A 19,310-nucleotide genomic window follows, 5' to 3' on the forward strand; every position below is an offset into this window, starting at 1 on the left:
CTCTATTGTTCCCTTAAAACTATTTTTGGCCTTACTGAGAACTCCAATACTTTAATTGTTCCAGAATTACCCCTTTTTCCTTCTCTTAGTCTCTAAAGCCCCTCTTTGTTTTACTACCTTGTTTTTTCAGCTTGGACCTCATTCTTTTAATTAAAAAAAAAATTACTACATAAGAGTGAAAACATTAATATAGAAAATATTCATGTAATTATTACCCAAAATAACAAATGTTCACATTTGTTCAGTTTGCCTCAGCTGTTTTTATTTATTGCTGAAATAAACATTACAGATATAGTTGAAGTTACCCATATTTCCATTTCAAGTACCATTCCCCTCCCTTCCTCCCTAGAGGCAATCATTATCATGAATAATATGTTACATCGTCCATGTTTTTTTCCTTTGGTATATTTAATTTTTTGGTCATAAAATACACATATACATAATATGAAATTTATCATAACCATTTTAAAATTCAGCATTATTAACTATTGTTACCATGCTGTATATTATTAATACATACTAAGGACTTTTTTATAAATAAATTGTTTCATTTAACCATTTTAAAGTATATAGTTCAGTGGCATTATGTGCATTCAATTGTTGCGCTACCACCACCATTATCCATCTCGAGAACACTTTTCATTTTGCATAACCACAACTCTGTACCAAGTAAACAATAACTCCCAATTCCCCTCTCCCTCCAGCCCCTGACCACCACCATTCTACTTTCTGATGCTATGAATTTGACTACTTGTACTATCTCATATAACTGAATCATATAGTATTTGTCCTTTTGTGACTGGCTTATTTCACTTAGCATAATGTCCTCAAGGTTTATCCATGTTGTAGCATGTATCAGAATTTCCTTCCTTTTAAGGCTGCACAATATTCCACTGTATGTTTAGACTATATTTAGTTTATCCATTAATCTGTTGATGGATGCTTGCATTGCTTCTATCTTTTGGCTATTGTAAATAATGCTGCTATGAATACGGATGTGTAAATAATCTGTTCTAGTCCCTGATTTCAGTTCTTTTGGGTATATACTTGGAAGTAAAATTGGGTAATTCTATTCTAATTTTTTGAGCAACAGCATACTATTTTCCATAGTGGCTTCACCATTTTACACTTCCACTAACAGTGTACAAGAGTTTCAATTTCTCCACATCCTCACCAACATTTATTATTTTCTGCTTTAAAAAAAAAAAAAAGTAACTATCCTAATGTGTGTGAAGTGTTTTCCCCACTAATTTTTAATGTTTCCTGTGTCATTTTTCATGGTCCAAAAAAAATGCTTCAATTTGTATCTAAAGTCTTTGCTATGTTCCACAGGTCTATTTGGCTATCCCTGAATCAATACAGCATGGTGTTAATTACTATAGCCATATAACAAGTTGTCTCTAACAGGGCAAGTCTTTTTCTAAATTCCATATAAATTTTTCACAGAATTGGAATTAGTCAAGTTCTTTGAAAACTCCTGTTGATTGCTTATTAGAATCATGAGATTAATTATTGGAGGCTTGATATCCTAATAATAGTGAATATTTCTATTCACGATTCTCTGTTTTTTTTTTTTTGGTCATCATTTTTGCCTGAGGTGTGTCTATTAGTCTCTTCAAAGAACCAGCTTTTGATTTTGTTGGTCACCTCTACTGACTTTGTTTTTCTACTTTTGCTAAAGTCTTTTCTTCATTATATCTCTCTGGTTTCCTTGAGTTTACTTTATTGTTCTTTTTCTAGCTTCTTGATTTGAACTTGATTTTAAGCCACTTATTTTCAGCCTTTTTAAAATAAAAATGTTAAGCATAATTTCTTGCTTCAAGTGTAACTTTGCTGTATCTAGTGTGTATATTCATATTGTAGCACTTTCATTGTCATCCAGTTCAAAATATATCATCTTTTCCATATTAATTTTATTAGAATCAACTTGTTTTATATAAGTGAGAAATTTTGTTTTCATTTTTCCAAAATTTTAATCTAATTTAATGATTTATTGCAGAACTTGAATGGAAGCTAGCATCAGTTGGAGCAATACAGACTGATTTGGAAGAAAACCCCCAAAAAGGCATTGTAGATGTGATGGTATCTTCAATTAGAAACACTTCTATTTATGATGACACCAATCGTTCTAACAGTGATGATGATGAAAACGAATAGAAATATTTAATAAATAGCTTTATAGTGTTTATATGCTGAACGTTTTATTTGCCACTAACTTTATAATCAGAGATCAGAAAATTTATAGATGTACTTTAGTTTCATTTTTATGTTAGAATTACAGCTTATGCATCCTTTCAAAAACTTTCAGCTATTTCAGAATATTCATTGCCACTAACAAAACTAGAATTTATACTGAACCGTTAATATTTTTATGTAGCTTATCCTTTTTCTGACCCATGTTGGACAAAAACACAGATATTACAGATCCTCTGTGTTGCCTGCTTCCTTCCAAAAAGGCCTATGAATGAAAGTGATGAGAACCATGAAATTTCATTTAATTTCTGTCAGATTTTAAAGTCTATTATTTAGGGGCCCTGCACGAAAATAGTTAAATTTATGACCATATGCTCTTTCTTTGAAATCTCTTACTTATTTAAAAAATTTAAGTATATTAATTGCACACAATATAAATGTGCAATTTGAGGAAAAGTACATATGAAACATCTCCACTGATTATTATTTTAATAGTTCTATTATTAAGTTAGAAAATTAATAAATACTCTCACTAATAGACTATAGAATCATTAGAACTGTATGACATTTAAGTTTCTAAATGATGAGAAGTGAGAAAAATATATTGTGAGGCTTACCTGTGTTTTAATAGTAATCAGAATAATTCATCATGAGAAAACATATAATATTAGGATACTGCAGAAGACCTGCAAGATATTTTATCCTGGCTTAATAATGAACACCATTTTTAGAGAAAAGGGTGGTAAATCTAGCAAGTGATAGTTCAACAACAGATTTTATTCTTCTACTTTGTTCATATTGATGACCCATCTTTCTGGTTATAGTTGTTTGCTGATGCTTGTGAGAGAATCTTGACTGAGTTTAAATGATCAGATTACAAAAATACATTAGTAAGAATTGAGGCAGTTTAACATGGAATCAAGAAAAAGCTCTTTGCTGCTTTCTGGGGTGGGTAAGAATCATAGAGTCTGCACAGAATGATGAAGTAAAAGAAAAGTTAAATACAGATTTGGGTAAGGTAATGATAATTTATTCACCAGGTAAGATAAAGTCCAATGATATAATTTTGGAAAGACCTCTTTCTTCTGAGATAGCCAAAATGGGCTTTTGAAAATATACATCTTAAGATGAACGGAAGGGAAGTTGGGAGTTGTACACAATGGTCTTTATTATAGCATTATTCACACATATAAGAGAAATAATTACTTATACTGGTCCAACTCCTGGAATATTCTCTTTAACAAATGGATGGATAAATTCCTATTCAGGGTAAAACAGTTGTGGAAATGAAAGGAAAAAAGCCATATAATCATAAAGTTAAAATGTAACTTTAATGCCATCTGATGCATAAAATGTGAACATTATTTTCCCCTCCAATTGAAACCAACTGCAAAAGTCCCCCCTAAACGTAATTCTTTTTTTAGTGTATACATAATACATATTTATTTTCTTTATTAAGTTAAAATTAACAGAGGAAGTACTACTAATAGTATTTAAGATGCCTGAATAGAGATACATATTTTCCTTTCAACTCAAACCCACCAGGTGGCAGTGTTTTTATCCACAAGCACAGTCCATGAAGACTGTGCAAAAATCATAAAATTATCGTATGTTAGAGGTGGCTGGTTGATTCCAGCCCCTGCCTTTTTCAAATGATAAGTGAGCACACGCACGCGCGTACGCGAGTACACACACACACACACACACACACACACACACACACACACATTCTTCTAGCAAGTATTCATTCATGTCTGCCAACATAGATCGGCACTGCTTCCATATGCTACTTCATGTATACATTTTCATTTAAGTAGGGTACAAATATTTGTCAGAATGTGGAGGAATTATTCACTATTTTATAATTTTTATTTTAAATTTTTTATTTTAAATTTTTTTATTTGATGGGATACCAACTTAAAAGGTTTTTTGAAATTGTCAGTATTCAACTATTTTGGACCTACAAAAATGGTATTTCATATGTTCCTACCTAATATTTTTCTCTGTTCCTTGCTGCCAACCGACCTCTGTTGGAACTCCCTTCCCTACTTTCTAGGGCCTTGCTTGTCAAAGTGTGGTCCCAGAATCAGCAGCAGCCCCCAAGGAACTTGTTAGAAATGCAGACTCTCTGGCCCCATCCTAGACTAACTGGAATTTTTGCTTTAATGAATTTCTTAGGTGATTAAGCAGCAATGGGTAGCAAATCCCTTAAAGACATATTCTTTAACTCTTCCACCACGCTCTTGTTTATTCAGTCTGCATGGTTTAAAACTCCAATCTCAGTTCCAAGGAAGCTTCTGGCTGAACTTGTGACTCAGGAACCCTTAAGACAGAAGGTGGGGTTTATTTTTAACTAGTTCTTTCCCTCTCTTTTCAAGGCCCATTCCCTCTGGTGTGGGGAGGGGACTGGGAAGGAAATTAAGAAAGGGTAAGTTTCCTTTCACTGGTTAAGTACAATCCATACTGTTTCTAAATGTTCACTCATTAATGGGCACATTGAGTTCTAGAAACTCTGAGGCAACCTCTCCCTTGCACAGTTCCTTGACATGGGAAATCAGTCTGCAGCGCTTTCTCTTTCATTCTCTCCCAGTTCCCACTTTCAGAAGCACACCTAACCTTTTGCTGCTAAAATTTTTTTCCCCCTTAGGTGTCAAGATGGTTCAAACATGGATGGCACTTTCTACGGAATCAATGGACCCAGGAGAAACGTACACATCCTTGTCATGCCAAATTGTAGGAGTGCACATTGCTTTGCTCAGTCCACTCCCGGGCCAGCTGTTTCCCTCAAAGTCTCTATCTTCCTGTTCATGGAGACGCAGGGCATATCAAAAAATCTGCCAGTGGATGAGATGTCAGTCTCTCACCTCCGGTTTCTCTAACTGATTCTATTTACTTAACTTGGAGTGGGGTGGGGATAAATAGGAAAGGAAAAGCCACAGGACTCTCTAGGAACTTAATAAAACATGGCTCCAATGAATCTCTCATCCCAAGTGTTGTGCTTATATGGCCTGAGAGTGGGGTTTGGAGGTTTTGACTATGGTAGGTCCAGTTTTGTTCAGCTTTTGTCCTGACTAAAGAAGTAGGGAACTGGCCCCAAATGTTGGCAGCTATTTAGAAGGTGAGTACTTCATGCTCTTTGTCCCCTATTTTGGACCTCACTCAATATCCTCTTATATAGGTGTTAGCGGTGTCTATTATAGTGTTACATGGTCTTGTGGGTCCTCAAATACTCGATGACTAACACAGTACTAGTACATCATATTTTACTGATTTGTTTTTCTCTCCTTCGTACTTTAATACTCATTAGTAAGGCTACCTCTTGACAAGATCTGCCTACAATCATAATTTTAGGTATAAGGATGACCCTAAAAATCTTCTTGCATTTCTACCTTTCATCTCATCTCATGCATTCATTCATCTCAGGAATAAAATGGATGCTGCATCTACAGTGGTGAACAAAACACATGGTTCCTGCCTCCTGGAGTTCATCGTGGTGGTGAAGATAGTTGATGAGAAACAAATATGTGTGTAATTTAAAGTTATAATATTATGGAGGAAACAGTAAGCACAACAATAGAGAATAACTGTGGGTTATTCCTACATGGAGGGGGGTGGGCAGGGGAGAGGTGGGAAGGAGGCCTACTTAACTAGGGTAGTTAGAGCTTTGAGACATGAAGATTGAGGAGGAGTCAACCATGAGAAAAGAGAGGAGGGTGGTCTAGGTAATGGCACAGCATATGCCAGAGCCTAAGAACAGAGAGAGATTAGCAAGTCATTGAAGGAAGTTTCTGGGTTGGGAGTGTTATGGGAAGAGGAGAAATGGTAGGACACGAGGTTGGAGAGGCAGCAGAAGCTAGCTCAAACAGGGTATCATGTCCGTGATTAGGAATTTAGATGTAATGGGAAACAAAGTGTTTTAAGTAGGAACATGTGGTTTCATTTATATTTTCAAAAGAATATTCTTGCTGCTCTGTGAAGAATAGATTGAGGGGGGGGGGGCATCCAAGGTATTTGAGAAACTCAGGAGGAGACATCAGGTAGCCAATTGGACATGTGTATGGAACCCAGAGGAGAGGTGTAGGCTGGAGTTACAAATTTCTGAGTTGTTTAAACCATTCCTAGGGTTCCAATGAAAATTGTAAAAACCTATAACCCACCCAACTTTTATGTAGCAGTTAATAGTTTACATTTGATCATCACAACTCTCTGAGCTACGATAAATACCCTGAAACTAAGAGAAATTATTTTACTTTCTCACTATCTCTTAGCTTAGTATTAGTCAGGATTTAAGTCTATACTTTTGACTAAAGTTCATAATACCACCTCATATTATGTATTTCCCTTTATTTTAAAGGGTCTAGAAAGAATACGAGTAATTGATTAAACTATGAAGGTTTCTCTTAACAAAATCTTACCGTATACTCCCTATTATGCGTATCTTAAACTTCCTATGTTCCATTCACCTTAAACTATGGTGGTAAAATTAGGAATGTCAATGAAATTATGGATGAGAGAGGCATTATTAAAGAACAGAAAGATTTTGTGACTGATCGGACATAAGTATCTAGGGGAAAAATTTGAGCAAAAAGATATTAAGAATTACACACAAAGGAACATCATTAATAATAGCCAGCCCTAAAATCAGATTTCTTATGTACCAGGTACAATCTCTCACACACACACACACACACACACACACACACACACACACACACCTGTATCTGTCTATGTTCATCTCTCAATTATCCTATGATATGGGATCATTATTATTCATGTTGCAGATGAGGGAACTGAAGAACAGAAAAATTACTTGCTCAAAGTCATGCAGACATTAAGTGGTGGGGCTCGGACTCACATCCAGATGGTTTAGTTACTGATTCTGTACTCTAACCACTATGCTATATTACCTCTATCAAGACATCAACTAGGGGAATCAGTTGAGAAGCGAGTTGGAAATGCTGTTTAAATAATAACTAGGCATACAGGAAAGAATGAACAGAACATTTGAATTGGATAAATTGTGTTTAAGGAGAGGATTTAGGCTGGGGAACAAATATAGGATCTATGAAAGGCAGGATTTTTGTTTTAGAGAAAAGTGGAATCTGTAAGTTAGAAAAGATATTACAAATATCTGATACAGTTTTAGTCCTGGAAAAAGTATGGGGAACAAGGATACGTTGTGAACTGAACCGTGGGAAATGTTCAAGCAGTTGCAGAGGACTGAGCAGAAAAACAAGAGGATTATCAACAGGTCTTGGTAAATGATTAAATATAGAAAAAGAGAGGAAGGAGTCAAAGATGAACATGATTTGATCCTAGTGAGTAAGAGTACAATGGAACCATTAAAAAGGGCAAAGGTGTTTCTGAAGATAATGTGTTCTAGATGATGTAGGATCTGAGGAAGGATCACTTTCTCTAGGATAAAATCCAAACATCCACATCCTAGCAAAAGCATTTAAACCCACTTGTTTGGATACAATCTACCTTATCAGTATAATTAACCTCACCTCTTGCTACAAGTATCAGGATTCATGATCCCAAGTGACAGAAAACTTCTCACTGGTTTAAGCAATAATACAAACGCATGAATTTATCAACTAATTTAACTAAATTTCCAGAGTTATCTAGTCCACATTGGATTTAGGGTATCAAACGTGTCTCCAGGCCAATCTCCACCTTTGAATCTGCTTTTTTTCCATGTTGCCTTCTTTCTCAGAATCTGAGTGGAAAGATGGCTTCAGGCCTCCATTTTTCAGACTTAAATCCATTGGGGAGCCCGTTTTGTTAACTCCAGCCTAAGGCAGAGGAAGGCAAATATGCTTTTCCCTGGAGTCCTGCCTCAGCCATATGGATTGAGAATGAAGAAAGGCTAGTTCTCCAAAGGAAATTATCAGAATAGGGATTGAATGCTGAGCAGGCAAAAATGTGTGCTAAAATTCCTTCTCCTATATGATGGAATTAACAAATCTTGCTTTCCCACTCTCAATCAGAAAAATCCTCAGGTGAAAGATCAGGGATCTGAGTAAGTCCCTCAATTTTGATGTTTTTTTTTTTTTCCTCTGTGCACACAGCAAGAATTTGTAATGTTTACTGAGGTGACTGTTACCTCGAAGGGAAGATTTTGTAGCTGAAAGTTATTTTTCGAAACAAGAACATGGCCTTTATTTAAAATCAAAAGGACATTCATTAAAACAGGAGTACTAGGAATTGGGACTGTAAAGACATTTTCCCATAATTAACAACTACTGAAATGTGCTTTCCCATAGGACCACATGTTTTAAGTATCAAGAGGAGTAATTTCCCAAGATAAGCAGGATGTATTCACGCTTTCTTAACAAGGGAAGCCGTGCAATTAGGATCCTGCTTTATTCCCACTTCATCCCTCATCTCCCATTATACTATCCTGACCATTTTTGCGTCCCTCCAGCCAAGGGAGCACGTCCTGTTTCCCAAGGCCTACCTACCAATAAGAAGCGACCCAAGCCGTGATCCTCCAAGAGGGGGAAAGGCTGTCTCTCTGGAGGGTCCAGACAACTTCGCAACCTTTCTCTCCCAGCCCCAGCAGAGGAAATGCGAGTGATGCCGCTGGAGGGGAGGGGGGGGGAATCTTTCCCCTGCGAACACCCGAAAAATCTTCCCTGACATAGGCAAAGTGATTTACTTTTCAAGGGAGAGAGGTTCCCTTTTGGCCTTCGGATCGCTCATCCGGCAGGAAGCTCTTCCCCCTCCTCCTCGCTCCCCGCACCGAGGGTGAAAGCCAAAGCCGCCCCCACCAAACGCTAACGTTCCCCAGATCGGCCGCACCCTCCAGCCGACCAGGCCCCGCCTCTCCCGGCTTTCCAGTAACCGGTGCGGGGAAGGGGGCGCCGGGGAGATCCCGGTTTTCCTCCGACCCCCGCAGCAGCCGCGGACCGTGCAAACATGCACCCCAAGGGAGAGGGAGTCTCCTCCACAGCCAGGGATCCCCTCCGCCGCTCTGCGCTGCCTAACGGGGCAAGTCGCATGCGCACCGAGACGCGCGCCGGGGAAAGGGAGAGTGAGGGGAGGGGCGAGCGCAGAGCGCCGGCTGTCGGAGCCCGCGGGGGTCACTGACGACGCATGCGCCGGGAAGGAGCGCAATCACAGACAAGGCTTGCGGCTACCGGCTTAGAAAAGGAAACCCCCGAGAGCCAGAGCGCAAAGGAAATCTGGCTGCCGACGCGTGCGCGCTCCCGGTGAGTGGTGCTTCACCGGGTGGGCCCGGGGCCTGACGTCCGCTGGTAGGCTTGCCTCGGCGGCGCATGCGTGCTCCCGGTGCCGGTGGAGGAGGGGAAGGGAAGGGAGGGGGAGGAGGAGCGGGCAGCAGTAGCGGTGAATATTTTGGGGGTGGGTTGGGGGCGCCATTCACTGCCCCAGGTGCTGCTCGTGCTGGCAGCCGCAGTGTCTCCTGGACGCAGCCGGGTTAGTGGTTCCGAGTCACCGCAGCCGGACTCCGGGTTGGGGGAGGGAAGAAGCCGGAGCCGCCGCCAGCCACACGGTGAGGGCGCGGGGTAGGGGAGGGAGCGGGGGGCGGTGTGTGTGGGGCTGGGGGGCGGCGGCCAAAGGAGAGGAAGGCGGGAGCTGAAGCCCAAGTTTTGACTGTGGCCACAGTGTCTTTTCCTGGGAGTTGGGGCGGAGGCCCGCCCTGACTGAGGGGCCCTTCGGGGCAGCTGGGGTTACCTGCGGGGCAGGGGCGGGATTGGGGTGCCTGACGGGGCTGGGTGGCTGGTGCGCGCCCCGAGACTGGGGCTGATTCCGCGACAGAGCGGCAGGGAAAACGGGAGACCCGGTTCCGAAAGGGCTGTTGCTGGAGACCCGCTAGGCCTTGTGACCCACTTTATTCCTGTCACAACTTGGGCACGTTTGGAGCGGCGCCCAATGGGGCGCCGGGGCGGCCAGCTCCTCCGGGGAACCCCCGCCCTCCCGGCGCCGGACCCGCGCACCGCAGTCCGCGGTCCGAGCGGCGGCCGCCGCCGCTCTTGGTCTGGTTCCGTTAGTGGTCGTGGTTCCCGGGCTCGGGCCCCGGGGAGCGCGCGGCTCCGTGCGTCCGGCTCAAGCGACTGCGCGGGTTCGAGGGCTCCCCGCGCGACGCGGGTTTTTCTTCCTTCGTGACCCGGCGCCTCCCCAGCTCCCTGTCACCTCCGCGGCTGGCTTTCCTAGATCTCTTTCCTCTGGCGAAGCGGAGTCTCTGTAGCTGGTCCAGACGCTGTGGCTCCTGGAGTGTAATTTCCAACACGTAGTACCGCAGAGTTTATATTCTTGAGTGTTTTTTTGTCAGGGTAGAAGTCGTCCTGTTGATAATAGTGAACAGGATCCCGATGAGAATCTGGTGGTGGTGTCTTGTTATTAGAATGCCACTATGCGTCTTGAAGGCTCTTTAGCCTTTTTTTTTTTTTTTTTAAATCAATGTTTTTCTTTTACAGTGAAAGAAAAGCACAAGAAATAAAGAAACTTTTGCGGTCATTGTTGATTTGACTATTACACTGATCCCCCAAATCAAAAAAGGTAATTTAACTTGAAAATTGCATTCTAATTTGTAGCTTTATTTTAAGTGCTAAGAGGAGAAAATTGCGGATTGTTTCCCTCTACCTGGTCGAAAACACATGTTCTAAAATGGATATAATTTGGATAATGATTGCTTTTCCTGAAAGTTATCCTTTGGGACACCTCAAATCTAGTTTGTTTTAAAATCTTGTCGGTGGGGGAAGAAACTAATTCAGGTGTTAAGTGTGGACCTGATAGAATGTCATTAAAGATTACCCTGTAGAAGGCAGATGAAAGTTGATAGAACTAACTAATCATGATCAGCTATGAAAAAAACAATGAGGAAGCTTTGTGTGTATTGACGTGGAAAGATCTCCAAAGTAATGTTATAAAGTGAAAAAAACAAGGTGTAGGTCAGTGTGAATGATGTACTACTATATGTGTTAAGGGGGAGGAGTGGAATATGAACTTGTGTTTACTTTTCTATGTATAAAGGAACTCGGGGAAGCTAGTGGAAAACGAATAACTATGGGGCAGAGGGAGATGTAGCCTCAGGAGGGGAGGGTTGGAAATGAGATGTGCACTGTGTTTTTACAATATTTGTGACTATACTATAGATTCATAAACTGGATGGAACAAAAATCCCTCCGTCCAAAATTATGTGCTCTGTGGATTTTGTCTGTCTCTTCCCTAGTTTATGATGCTTTTGGCCATTTTCAATATTTTTTAGAAAAATGAACCAAAATTGAAAGTTCAGGATAAATTTGGTTATTTATACATTAGTTTTTAAGATGCAGAAGACACAGACAAATTTAATTTTTAAAGCTATTTAGTCATATTTTACTTTGCTAAGGAATATAATGACATTATTTACATTGGGCATTATGGCTTGATTATACTGTTTTCAGATTATAGTCTTTGCCTCCTCCCTCCTCCTCTTTTTTTCAGGAGTTAGTGTTGTATAGAATTTTACTTTTTTAAACCCCAAAGTTGTCATGACAAACAGTTGGACGATATAAGCACTACATTAAAATGATCATGGAATTTATTGTCCAGGTACTTTGCTTTTCAGATTGGGAAACTTTTTTCTCGTAAGGAAATCAGATATGAACCACAGTGAAATGTATATATATATATTTTTGTGTGTGTTTCTTATGAAAAATAAAAATAAAATTAAAATAAAACTGTTGGTGCAAAAAAAACCCAATTTTTTTGACTTATGGATTGTTGTAAACATTATGTTAAAATTTTTTAGCTCTGCCAGCCTAACCTTTTTAATTAGGTTAAATTTGAAAAGGGGGTTATTAGAGTGTATGTAATTTGGGGAGTGGGTACTCAAATTCCCTCAGGTGGCTAATATTGTATAATCAAAGTAGTGAGTGTTGAGTAGTTGAGTGTTGAGTGACAGTTGCTATGGGCATTTTTGTTCTTTTACAAGTATTCCTTTTTTATTTTGTAGGATAGGATAATTGTGTTATTTCTATTTGATCTGTAGGTCTCTAGGAGCCAAACTTTTGCAAAATGGCATTTATTTTTCCTTTGAATTCCATGTGGGTCTGTTTAATCTTTTTTCGTATCAACATTTCAAAAATTTACTTAAAATTTTGTTTTTAAAATTGTAAAAGTAAATTGATGCTCTTGAAAAATTAAAATAATACAGTGTATATATAATAAGTGAAAACCTTTGCACACTTCTACTTCTGTCTCACATTCTTCCCCAGAGATAACTGCTGTTAACACTGGTGTATAACTTTCTATATCTTTTACTGTGCATTTACAAACAGACTTTTCAGTCTTGAAAATTGAATTGTCTTGATGGATCATCTGCTCTGCCCATTTGCCTCTACTGTAGGCTATGTTGCTATCCACAGGACAGGGAAATGACCTGGAATCTGTCAGAAAGTTTAACATATAATTCACACCTTAGGACAATACTCATGCTTTCACTTTTGAGGAGTCAGTCAGTTTGGGGTACATTTACAGAGTTTGCAGTGAGATCTCACTGGTATGAGCTTTATCTGGTATAGATTGAATTCAGTAGACAATTTGGATTCCATGGCTTTTATAGGATTGTAGAGTCCACATTCTAGAGTTTTCACCTGGTCAGTAGTAGTAGCTCACAGGTTAAACTTCGATTTTATTCTCCTGTAGTTGCAGACTACTGGAAAGCCCTCTAGATTACATCAGCCTCTCCAGGTCCTCTGAAGTGAACCTAGGCAAACTCTGTCCTTAACTAAAAGACATTAATTGACTTGGAAGGAATCCAGCCATTGAAGGGGAAAAGGGAGAAGCAGGTCTTTTGGTCTAGTTTGTGCTTAACTGACAGCAGACAAGTTGTATGGGTATCCCCACCCCTCCCATTCTCCCTGCAGAGAGAACAGTACCTTTCTAATAGTTTCAGAGGGTTTTTTTTCTTTTTCTTTAAACCAAGCTGCAAAGGTTTCATAAGCCTTAATTCTTTTGAGGTGATAGAGTGTAGAGAAATCTCAGAGTCTTAATCTAAGTTATGTGAGATGCAGTAAGATGGATACAATTGATGACCTTGCCCTCAGTGGGTTTCAAATCTAGGTATGGTTAAATGAGTATCTGCATAATGATTATAACATAAGATATGATAAATTCCAGAACAAAAACATACATAAGGTTTGTAAGGGTGAGAGTATTTCCACCTTTTTATTTTTGCGTACATGGGGTTTGGAGGGAGAATATATCGCTCTACCTTTGAAATAGTTCAGAAAAGATAGGACAAATTCAGAAAGCTGAAATCTTAGCTCTTAAGAAGTGAGGGAGTTAAGTTGCATCCTTATAGCAGGCATTTACACGTATGAGAATAATTGATAGTTGTTTTCTTTGTTTTTAGTCTATCCCACTGGAAAGGGCTGTATGATGTTTTATTTGATAATTATAACAAGTTTCAGGATTGTTAGAAATATTAAATTAGGAAATTCTGTTATTCAACTATTGTCTACCGTCTAATATGTCAGGCAGTGTTAGTATTAAAAGCAAATTGTTTCTATCACAGTTCCTGTCTTCAAAGCACATATTTAATGTACCTTCTCCCCCACATTTTAACTTATGGTGCTGTGTCAAATAAAATGTTTTATTTTAAAATATTTTAAACTGAAAACAAACATGGTGAAAAATCAAAGTTATACATTATAGCAAAACCACCTTTTATTATTTGTGTCCATTTCTTTCCAATTCTTTGCAGATGTATAAAGTAAAAAAAAAAATTTAGGGGTAGTTTCTTGTAGGCATTGCACTTTCTCCTTTTGTGAGTCTAAAATTCTAGATGTAGTTGTATGAATCATTTATAGAATACTTTAAGTGTCAGAGCAATTAAATCTTACTAAATGACTATAATTATTATAATGGCATTTATATTTATAGGTTGCTTTACAGCCATTTGTTAGTCATTTTTATAGCTTTGTTATGTGTAACTTCTGTAAATTAGGTGAATAAGGTATTGGTTTTCTCCATGTTTTCGATTATACAAATGTTAAATTAATCCCAATTCTTTCTCGTTAGTGTCAACTCTGAGTTATTACTTATTGTAGGTGTGTATATTACAAAGATGTAATTCTGGTTATTAAGTCTTCGAAGTCCACAGAAAGATATCAGTTGTAAAAATAAATTTTCATGAATTGCTTTTGACTTACAGGATACAGTTTAGAATGTGATTTACCTTTTTTTAAAGAAATATTTTATTTTCATTTTTACATTAATAAGGTCAACTAGTATGACAATTCCTGTCTTTTTCAAAGAGTTTCTTAATCAGATACTTAAATTGTTAATTCTCACCCAAAATAGTGGAAGATTAAAATACAGGTTGATTTATCATCAAAGGTTTTGTATTTAAAAAAAAAAAAAAAAAGCAAAAAAACAAAAAACACACAAATGGGGTTGTACCTCTGAGGGTTAAACCATATGCCTAGCTAAGAGATTATCACTTGTGTTAAAATATAGCTTTAATGTAAATAGATGTCTGTCTTTCTTAATCTCTCCTCCTTCCCCTACTGTTACAAAAATACATGTAGAAAATGTAGAAAACTTGGGAACAGAAAAAAACTTGAATTAAAATTTTAAAATATCACTGAAAATCCCACCACGAGGAGATGCTATTGTTAACCTTCAAGAATATTTTCTTCCTGCGTTTTGTTTAGTCGTTATATAAGTATACATACTCTTAGAGACACGTGATGTTATAAAATGGGCTCACAGTGCATCCATTGTGGTGCAGACTATTCTATTTGTTTAACAGTGAATCTTGAACATTTTTATGTCAGTGTTTTTGTACAGCAAGATTATTTTTAATAGCTATGCAGTATTCTCATCTGTGTTTGTGTAATGATTTTCGAATATTTGCTGTTTTTTTCTGTTGGACACTTAAGTTTTCAGTTATTAAAATAAAGAATGGTGTCACTTTTAGACAGGACGGCATTAGTAATCATGTATAGTTGATACTTGAAAAAAATTTCAATAGGATAATCAGAACAATTAGAATTCAAGTAGAATGATACTGAATTGGCATTAATATCCAGATTAAACAGAAATTTTATGCGTTTTGTTGAAAAAATTAAGCCATAAGTATGTAATTAAATTAACCCATAATAATGAATCCAAGATTTTTATAATGGTATGTATTTTTTCTAAAGAACGTTTCATTTTGAATTATATTAAATTAACTTTGCATGTCATGAGCATGAATCATTTGGATAACAGTGCTCTTGAACAAGGCTCCTAAGTAAGGGAAGAGTCTATGAAGCAGTCTGCACTCAAAATTTGAGATGTAATGTTTTTTACAATAGTTTAAGTTCAACAGAGAGTTCTTTTGATTGCTCTAAAACACTTTCTTAAAAGGAAAATGTAAATTCCACAAAAAATCCTTTATCACTGAAAGAGTTGACCTTCACTTTATATAGTGGGATTTCTGTGACATTTTAGTCAACTCCTAGGTAGCTGTTTCCTCCAGTTCAAACTGGGGAGAAAAACTCTTAATGTTAAACTATTTTCAAGAAAAAATAGATACGATTTAAAGTTTAATGCAGTAGTTTTAATGTGTCTTCTATTGTCAATTTTTGGAAGTTACACATTTTCTCAGGTATTTATGAATATTACTTATGATAGTTATTGCCTTTTACTTTTTTCTTTTGTCATGAGAAAAGTTTTTGATGTTTATTTCTTTTTATTCTCAGTGACATGATGAGACTGTTAAAATATCTAGTTTTATTCTAAATAAAACTTATTATTTATTGTCTGAAACTTAATAACAGACAGCAAACTACCTTAACAAGGTCTAAATTACTTACATTTATAGCATGGTGTAGTGATTAAGAGTGCAGGGCTCTGGAGCTAGCTGCTTGGCATTCACATCCTTGCTGCACTGCTTGTATGACCTTGGACAAATATTACCTCAATTTATCACTTATAAAATGAGGATAATTGTAGTTCATAATATTATATGAGGATTAGATGAGACAATACGTGCAAATTACTTAGAGTAATGAATGTCACATGGTTAGTTGTTATGTTGTTTTGTTACTTTCATAGTGTGTATCAAACATGGCCTTTGTCCTTTTGTTGTAGGGGGGTGTCCCAATTAAAATGTATTTAAATAAGTTGCTTAGAGTTTTGTATTTACATAAAGAGTTTGGGAGTATTTGACCTTTTTATGTGACTTAAAAAAGTTACTAGAACACGTTTCCAGGATGCATGATACTGTATGTTTTTTTGAAATCCCTTTGCCAAGTAAAGTTTTGACTCACAAAACTGATGACTAGTTTTCTTCTATGTTAAAACTTAAATTTTAGTTGAAATAATATTAGAAGAAGTTCTTCAGGAAATATCCCATAAATAAAAATGAAAAACCCCACAATTAAAATAGGACTTAAACTTTATTTTACAACTTTAACTTATATTATTCAATAGAAATTTCACAAAGTTTTATTAGAAGCAAGAAGACAAATGAAACATTAGTTAATAGAAAAAACTATTTCCAACTATTGGGTGAATTTTTTTTTTTTGTCTCCATCAGAAATGGTGGTAATATAATTTATTTGTAATTATGTGTCTACTGGCTTCACCAGTAGAGTTTATTGTGTGAAATAAGCTTACATTGTCTTCTTTTTAGACTTGATCACATTCTTCTATTTTTCTGTAAGTCTGTTACTTTGTTGGAGCTGATTATTATTAAAATTTGTAACTGATTTTTTTCTTTGGACAGTAGTTTTGTGGCTTTCATAAAAATGAGTCTTGCTCATTGAAAAAGAGTTAAAGTACCAAAAACTACAAAGAAAATCACATAAAATCTTAGGGATAAGCCTGTTGACCTATTTTTCAGCATATTCTAAGGCGCGTGTGTGTGTACATGTTACAGTTTTATAGGAAGTGGAATATGTATAGTTTTGTAAACTTTTTCTCATGTTTTTTGATCTTTGCTTGTGAATAAATACAGATTTTCATTATTTTAATCTAGTTTTGGTCTTTTACTTCAAGTATTTATATTTAGTTCATTTACATTTTTGCTGATAATAGTTGAATTTGTAACTATCATCTACTTTGACTTCTCTTTGAGTCATCTGTTTTGCATTCATTTTTATCCCTTTGTTTTGTGTTAATCAAACTATTCTGTTTTTCCTCACTATTAACTTGTTAGTTATATATCATTTCAGTATATCTTTAGTGGTTATTTCAGAGATTACAACAAGCATACTTGATTTACTAGTATAATACAGATTACTACATTTTACCATTTCCCCAATAATGCTAGTTTCTTATACTTTAACTCCTACTCCAGTCTTTCTGTATTATTATTCTGCATCTTATTTATACATATTTTAAGCTCTAGAATACATTATTAGTCTGGTTTTGGACAGTGAATTTTTGTTCCTATTTGCCCTTTCCAACGCTCTTCTTTCTTGCATTTCTTTGTTTCTGTCTGGGATAATTTTCCTTCTTTCCTTTCCTTTAATGTGTATTTTAATACTGGCCTACTGACAGTGAATTTTTCCAGTTTTTTGCTTTCTGAAAACATCTTAATGTTTTCAGACAAGCAAAAAAAAAAAAAATCAACCTTTTTTTGAATAATACTTTTACTGGGTATAGAATTCTAAGTTAGTAGTTATTATCTTTCTACATTTTGAAAATGTTTTATTGTCTTCTGGCTTTCTGTTGAAGTCAGCTACCAATCTTATTGAAGGTGATGTATCAGTTTATAGTCTTGCTGAGAATGATGTCCTGTTTTTCTTTTGGCAACTTTTAGGACTTTCTCTTTTATCTTAAGGTTTTTCAGTTTTTGCTTGTTTGTTTGTTTTTGAAAGTTTTACTATGATGTGTTGAACTATAGTTTTCTTTGTAACTATCTTGCTTTATGTTCATAGAGCTTTTTGAATCTATAGCTTGATGGCTTTTCATTTTGGGAAATTCTCTGTCATTATCTCTTCAATTATCTCTCCTTTATGGATTTGCATTTAAATATTATACCCAATGATCATATTCCATGTATCTCTTAAATTTTTTTCTCTCTCTATACTTTGGGTATCTTCTAATGCGCTATTCTCCAGTATACCAAAACTGCCTTCTCTTTCTGTCCAAGCAAATCCATTGAGTTCTTTTTTTAAAATTTTTTCTGGGAGGGGAATTTTGGGGACAGTGTTTTTCTCCAGGGCCCATCAGCTCCAAGTAGTTGTCCTTCAATCTAGTTGTGGAGGGCGCAGCTCAGCTCCAAGTCCAGTCACCATTTAGTTGCAGGGGGCACATCCCACCATTCCATGTGGGAATTGAACGGGCAACCTTGTTGAGAGCTCGTGCTCTAACCAACTGAGCCATCCGGCCACCCAGTCTATTGTGTTCTTAATTTTACATTGTAACATTGAATTCTAGAACATGCATTTGATCCTATTTATAGATTTTTTTAGTAGACTGCATTTCTCTTTAACTGATTCTATGATTCTAGTAATTTACATGCTTGTCTATTAATTTCAGTATCTGTATCATCCATTGGTTTACTTATATTGTTTTTCCTATTGGTTATTGGTCATGTGGTTGTTTGGTTTTTATCTCTTCACTTGTTTGCTAAGTTTTTCAAGGAACTTGTCCACTTCATCTAAATTATTGCATTTATTAGTAAAATTTATAATATTCTCTTATTCTCTAAATTGCTTTAGAATCTGTGGTGAATCTAATATCTGTAATCTGTAGAGATTCGATATCATTCCTACTATTGGTAATTTGTATCTTCTTTTTTCCTGATCATTCTAACTAGAGGTTAACTTCATTAAGGTTCTCAAAGAATTGGCTTTTGGTTTAATAGATTTACTCTAGTTTTCCTGTTTTTTATTTTCTTATTTCTGCTCTATCTATATTTCCTTTTTTTCAACTTTGGGTTTCGTTTTTCTTTTTATATTTTCTTACGGCAGAGGCTGAGGTAATTGTGATTTTTTCCCCCTCTAATAGAGGTGTGCTTTTCATTTTCTTGTATGTACTGCTTACAAATTTTATATAGACGAGTTGTGATCAAAACGTACGGTGAATGTTTAAATAAAAAAAGTGATTACAGAAGACACATTGCCATGAAACCCCCTCAAAATACTACCCCTCGCTTCAAACCCGCTTAT

The 19,310-nt window shown here is 36.8% G+C and overlaps 2 protein-coding genes across 28 annotated transcripts in view; both read left to right on the plus strand.

Annotated features, from left to right (window-relative positions):
- Positions 1 to 5,380, plus strand: part of PDCL2 (phosducin like 2) — a 32,898-nt gene extending 27,518 nt beyond the window's left edge. Inside the window, exon 5 of one of the 2 annotated variants that reach the window (XM_019740088.2) lies at positions 4,841 to 5,380. In XM_019740088.2, coding sequence (XP_019595647.2) covers positions 4,841 to 5,072 — 232 coding nt within the window. In that variant the 3' untranslated portion in view covers positions 5,073 to 5,380. Of the gene's footprint in view, positions 1 to 1,999; positions 2,158 to 4,840 lie in introns of those variants that run through there. The other variant, XM_019740087.2, reaches the window with a different exon arrangement.
- Positions 5,381 to 9,026: 3,646 nt separating this feature from the next.
- The window catches only part of CLOCK (clock circadian regulator), a 121,698-nt gene continuing 111,414 nt past the window's right edge, over positions 9,027 to 19,310 (plus strand). For 16 of the 26 annotated variants that reach the window (XM_074324538.1, XM_019740108.2, XM_074324533.1 and 13 more), the window contains exons 1-2: positions 9,029 to 9,407; positions 10,635 to 10,716. The gene's annotated coding sequence lies outside the window, so the exon portion shown is untranslated. Of the gene's footprint in view, positions 9,408 to 9,479; positions 9,710 to 10,634; positions 10,717 to 19,310 lie in introns of those variants that run through there. The other 10 variants (XM_074324536.1, XM_074324535.1, XM_074324537.1 and 7 more) reach the window with 5 other exon arrangements.

Source organism: Rhinolophus sinicus, linkage group LG02 (genome assembly GCF_036562045.2).
Source record: "Rhinolophus sinicus isolate RSC01 linkage group LG02, ASM3656204v1, whole genome shotgun sequence".
In the NCBI taxonomy this organism is placed as follows: Eukaryota; Metazoa; Chordata; class Mammalia; order Chiroptera; family Rhinolophidae; genus Rhinolophus; species Rhinolophus sinicus.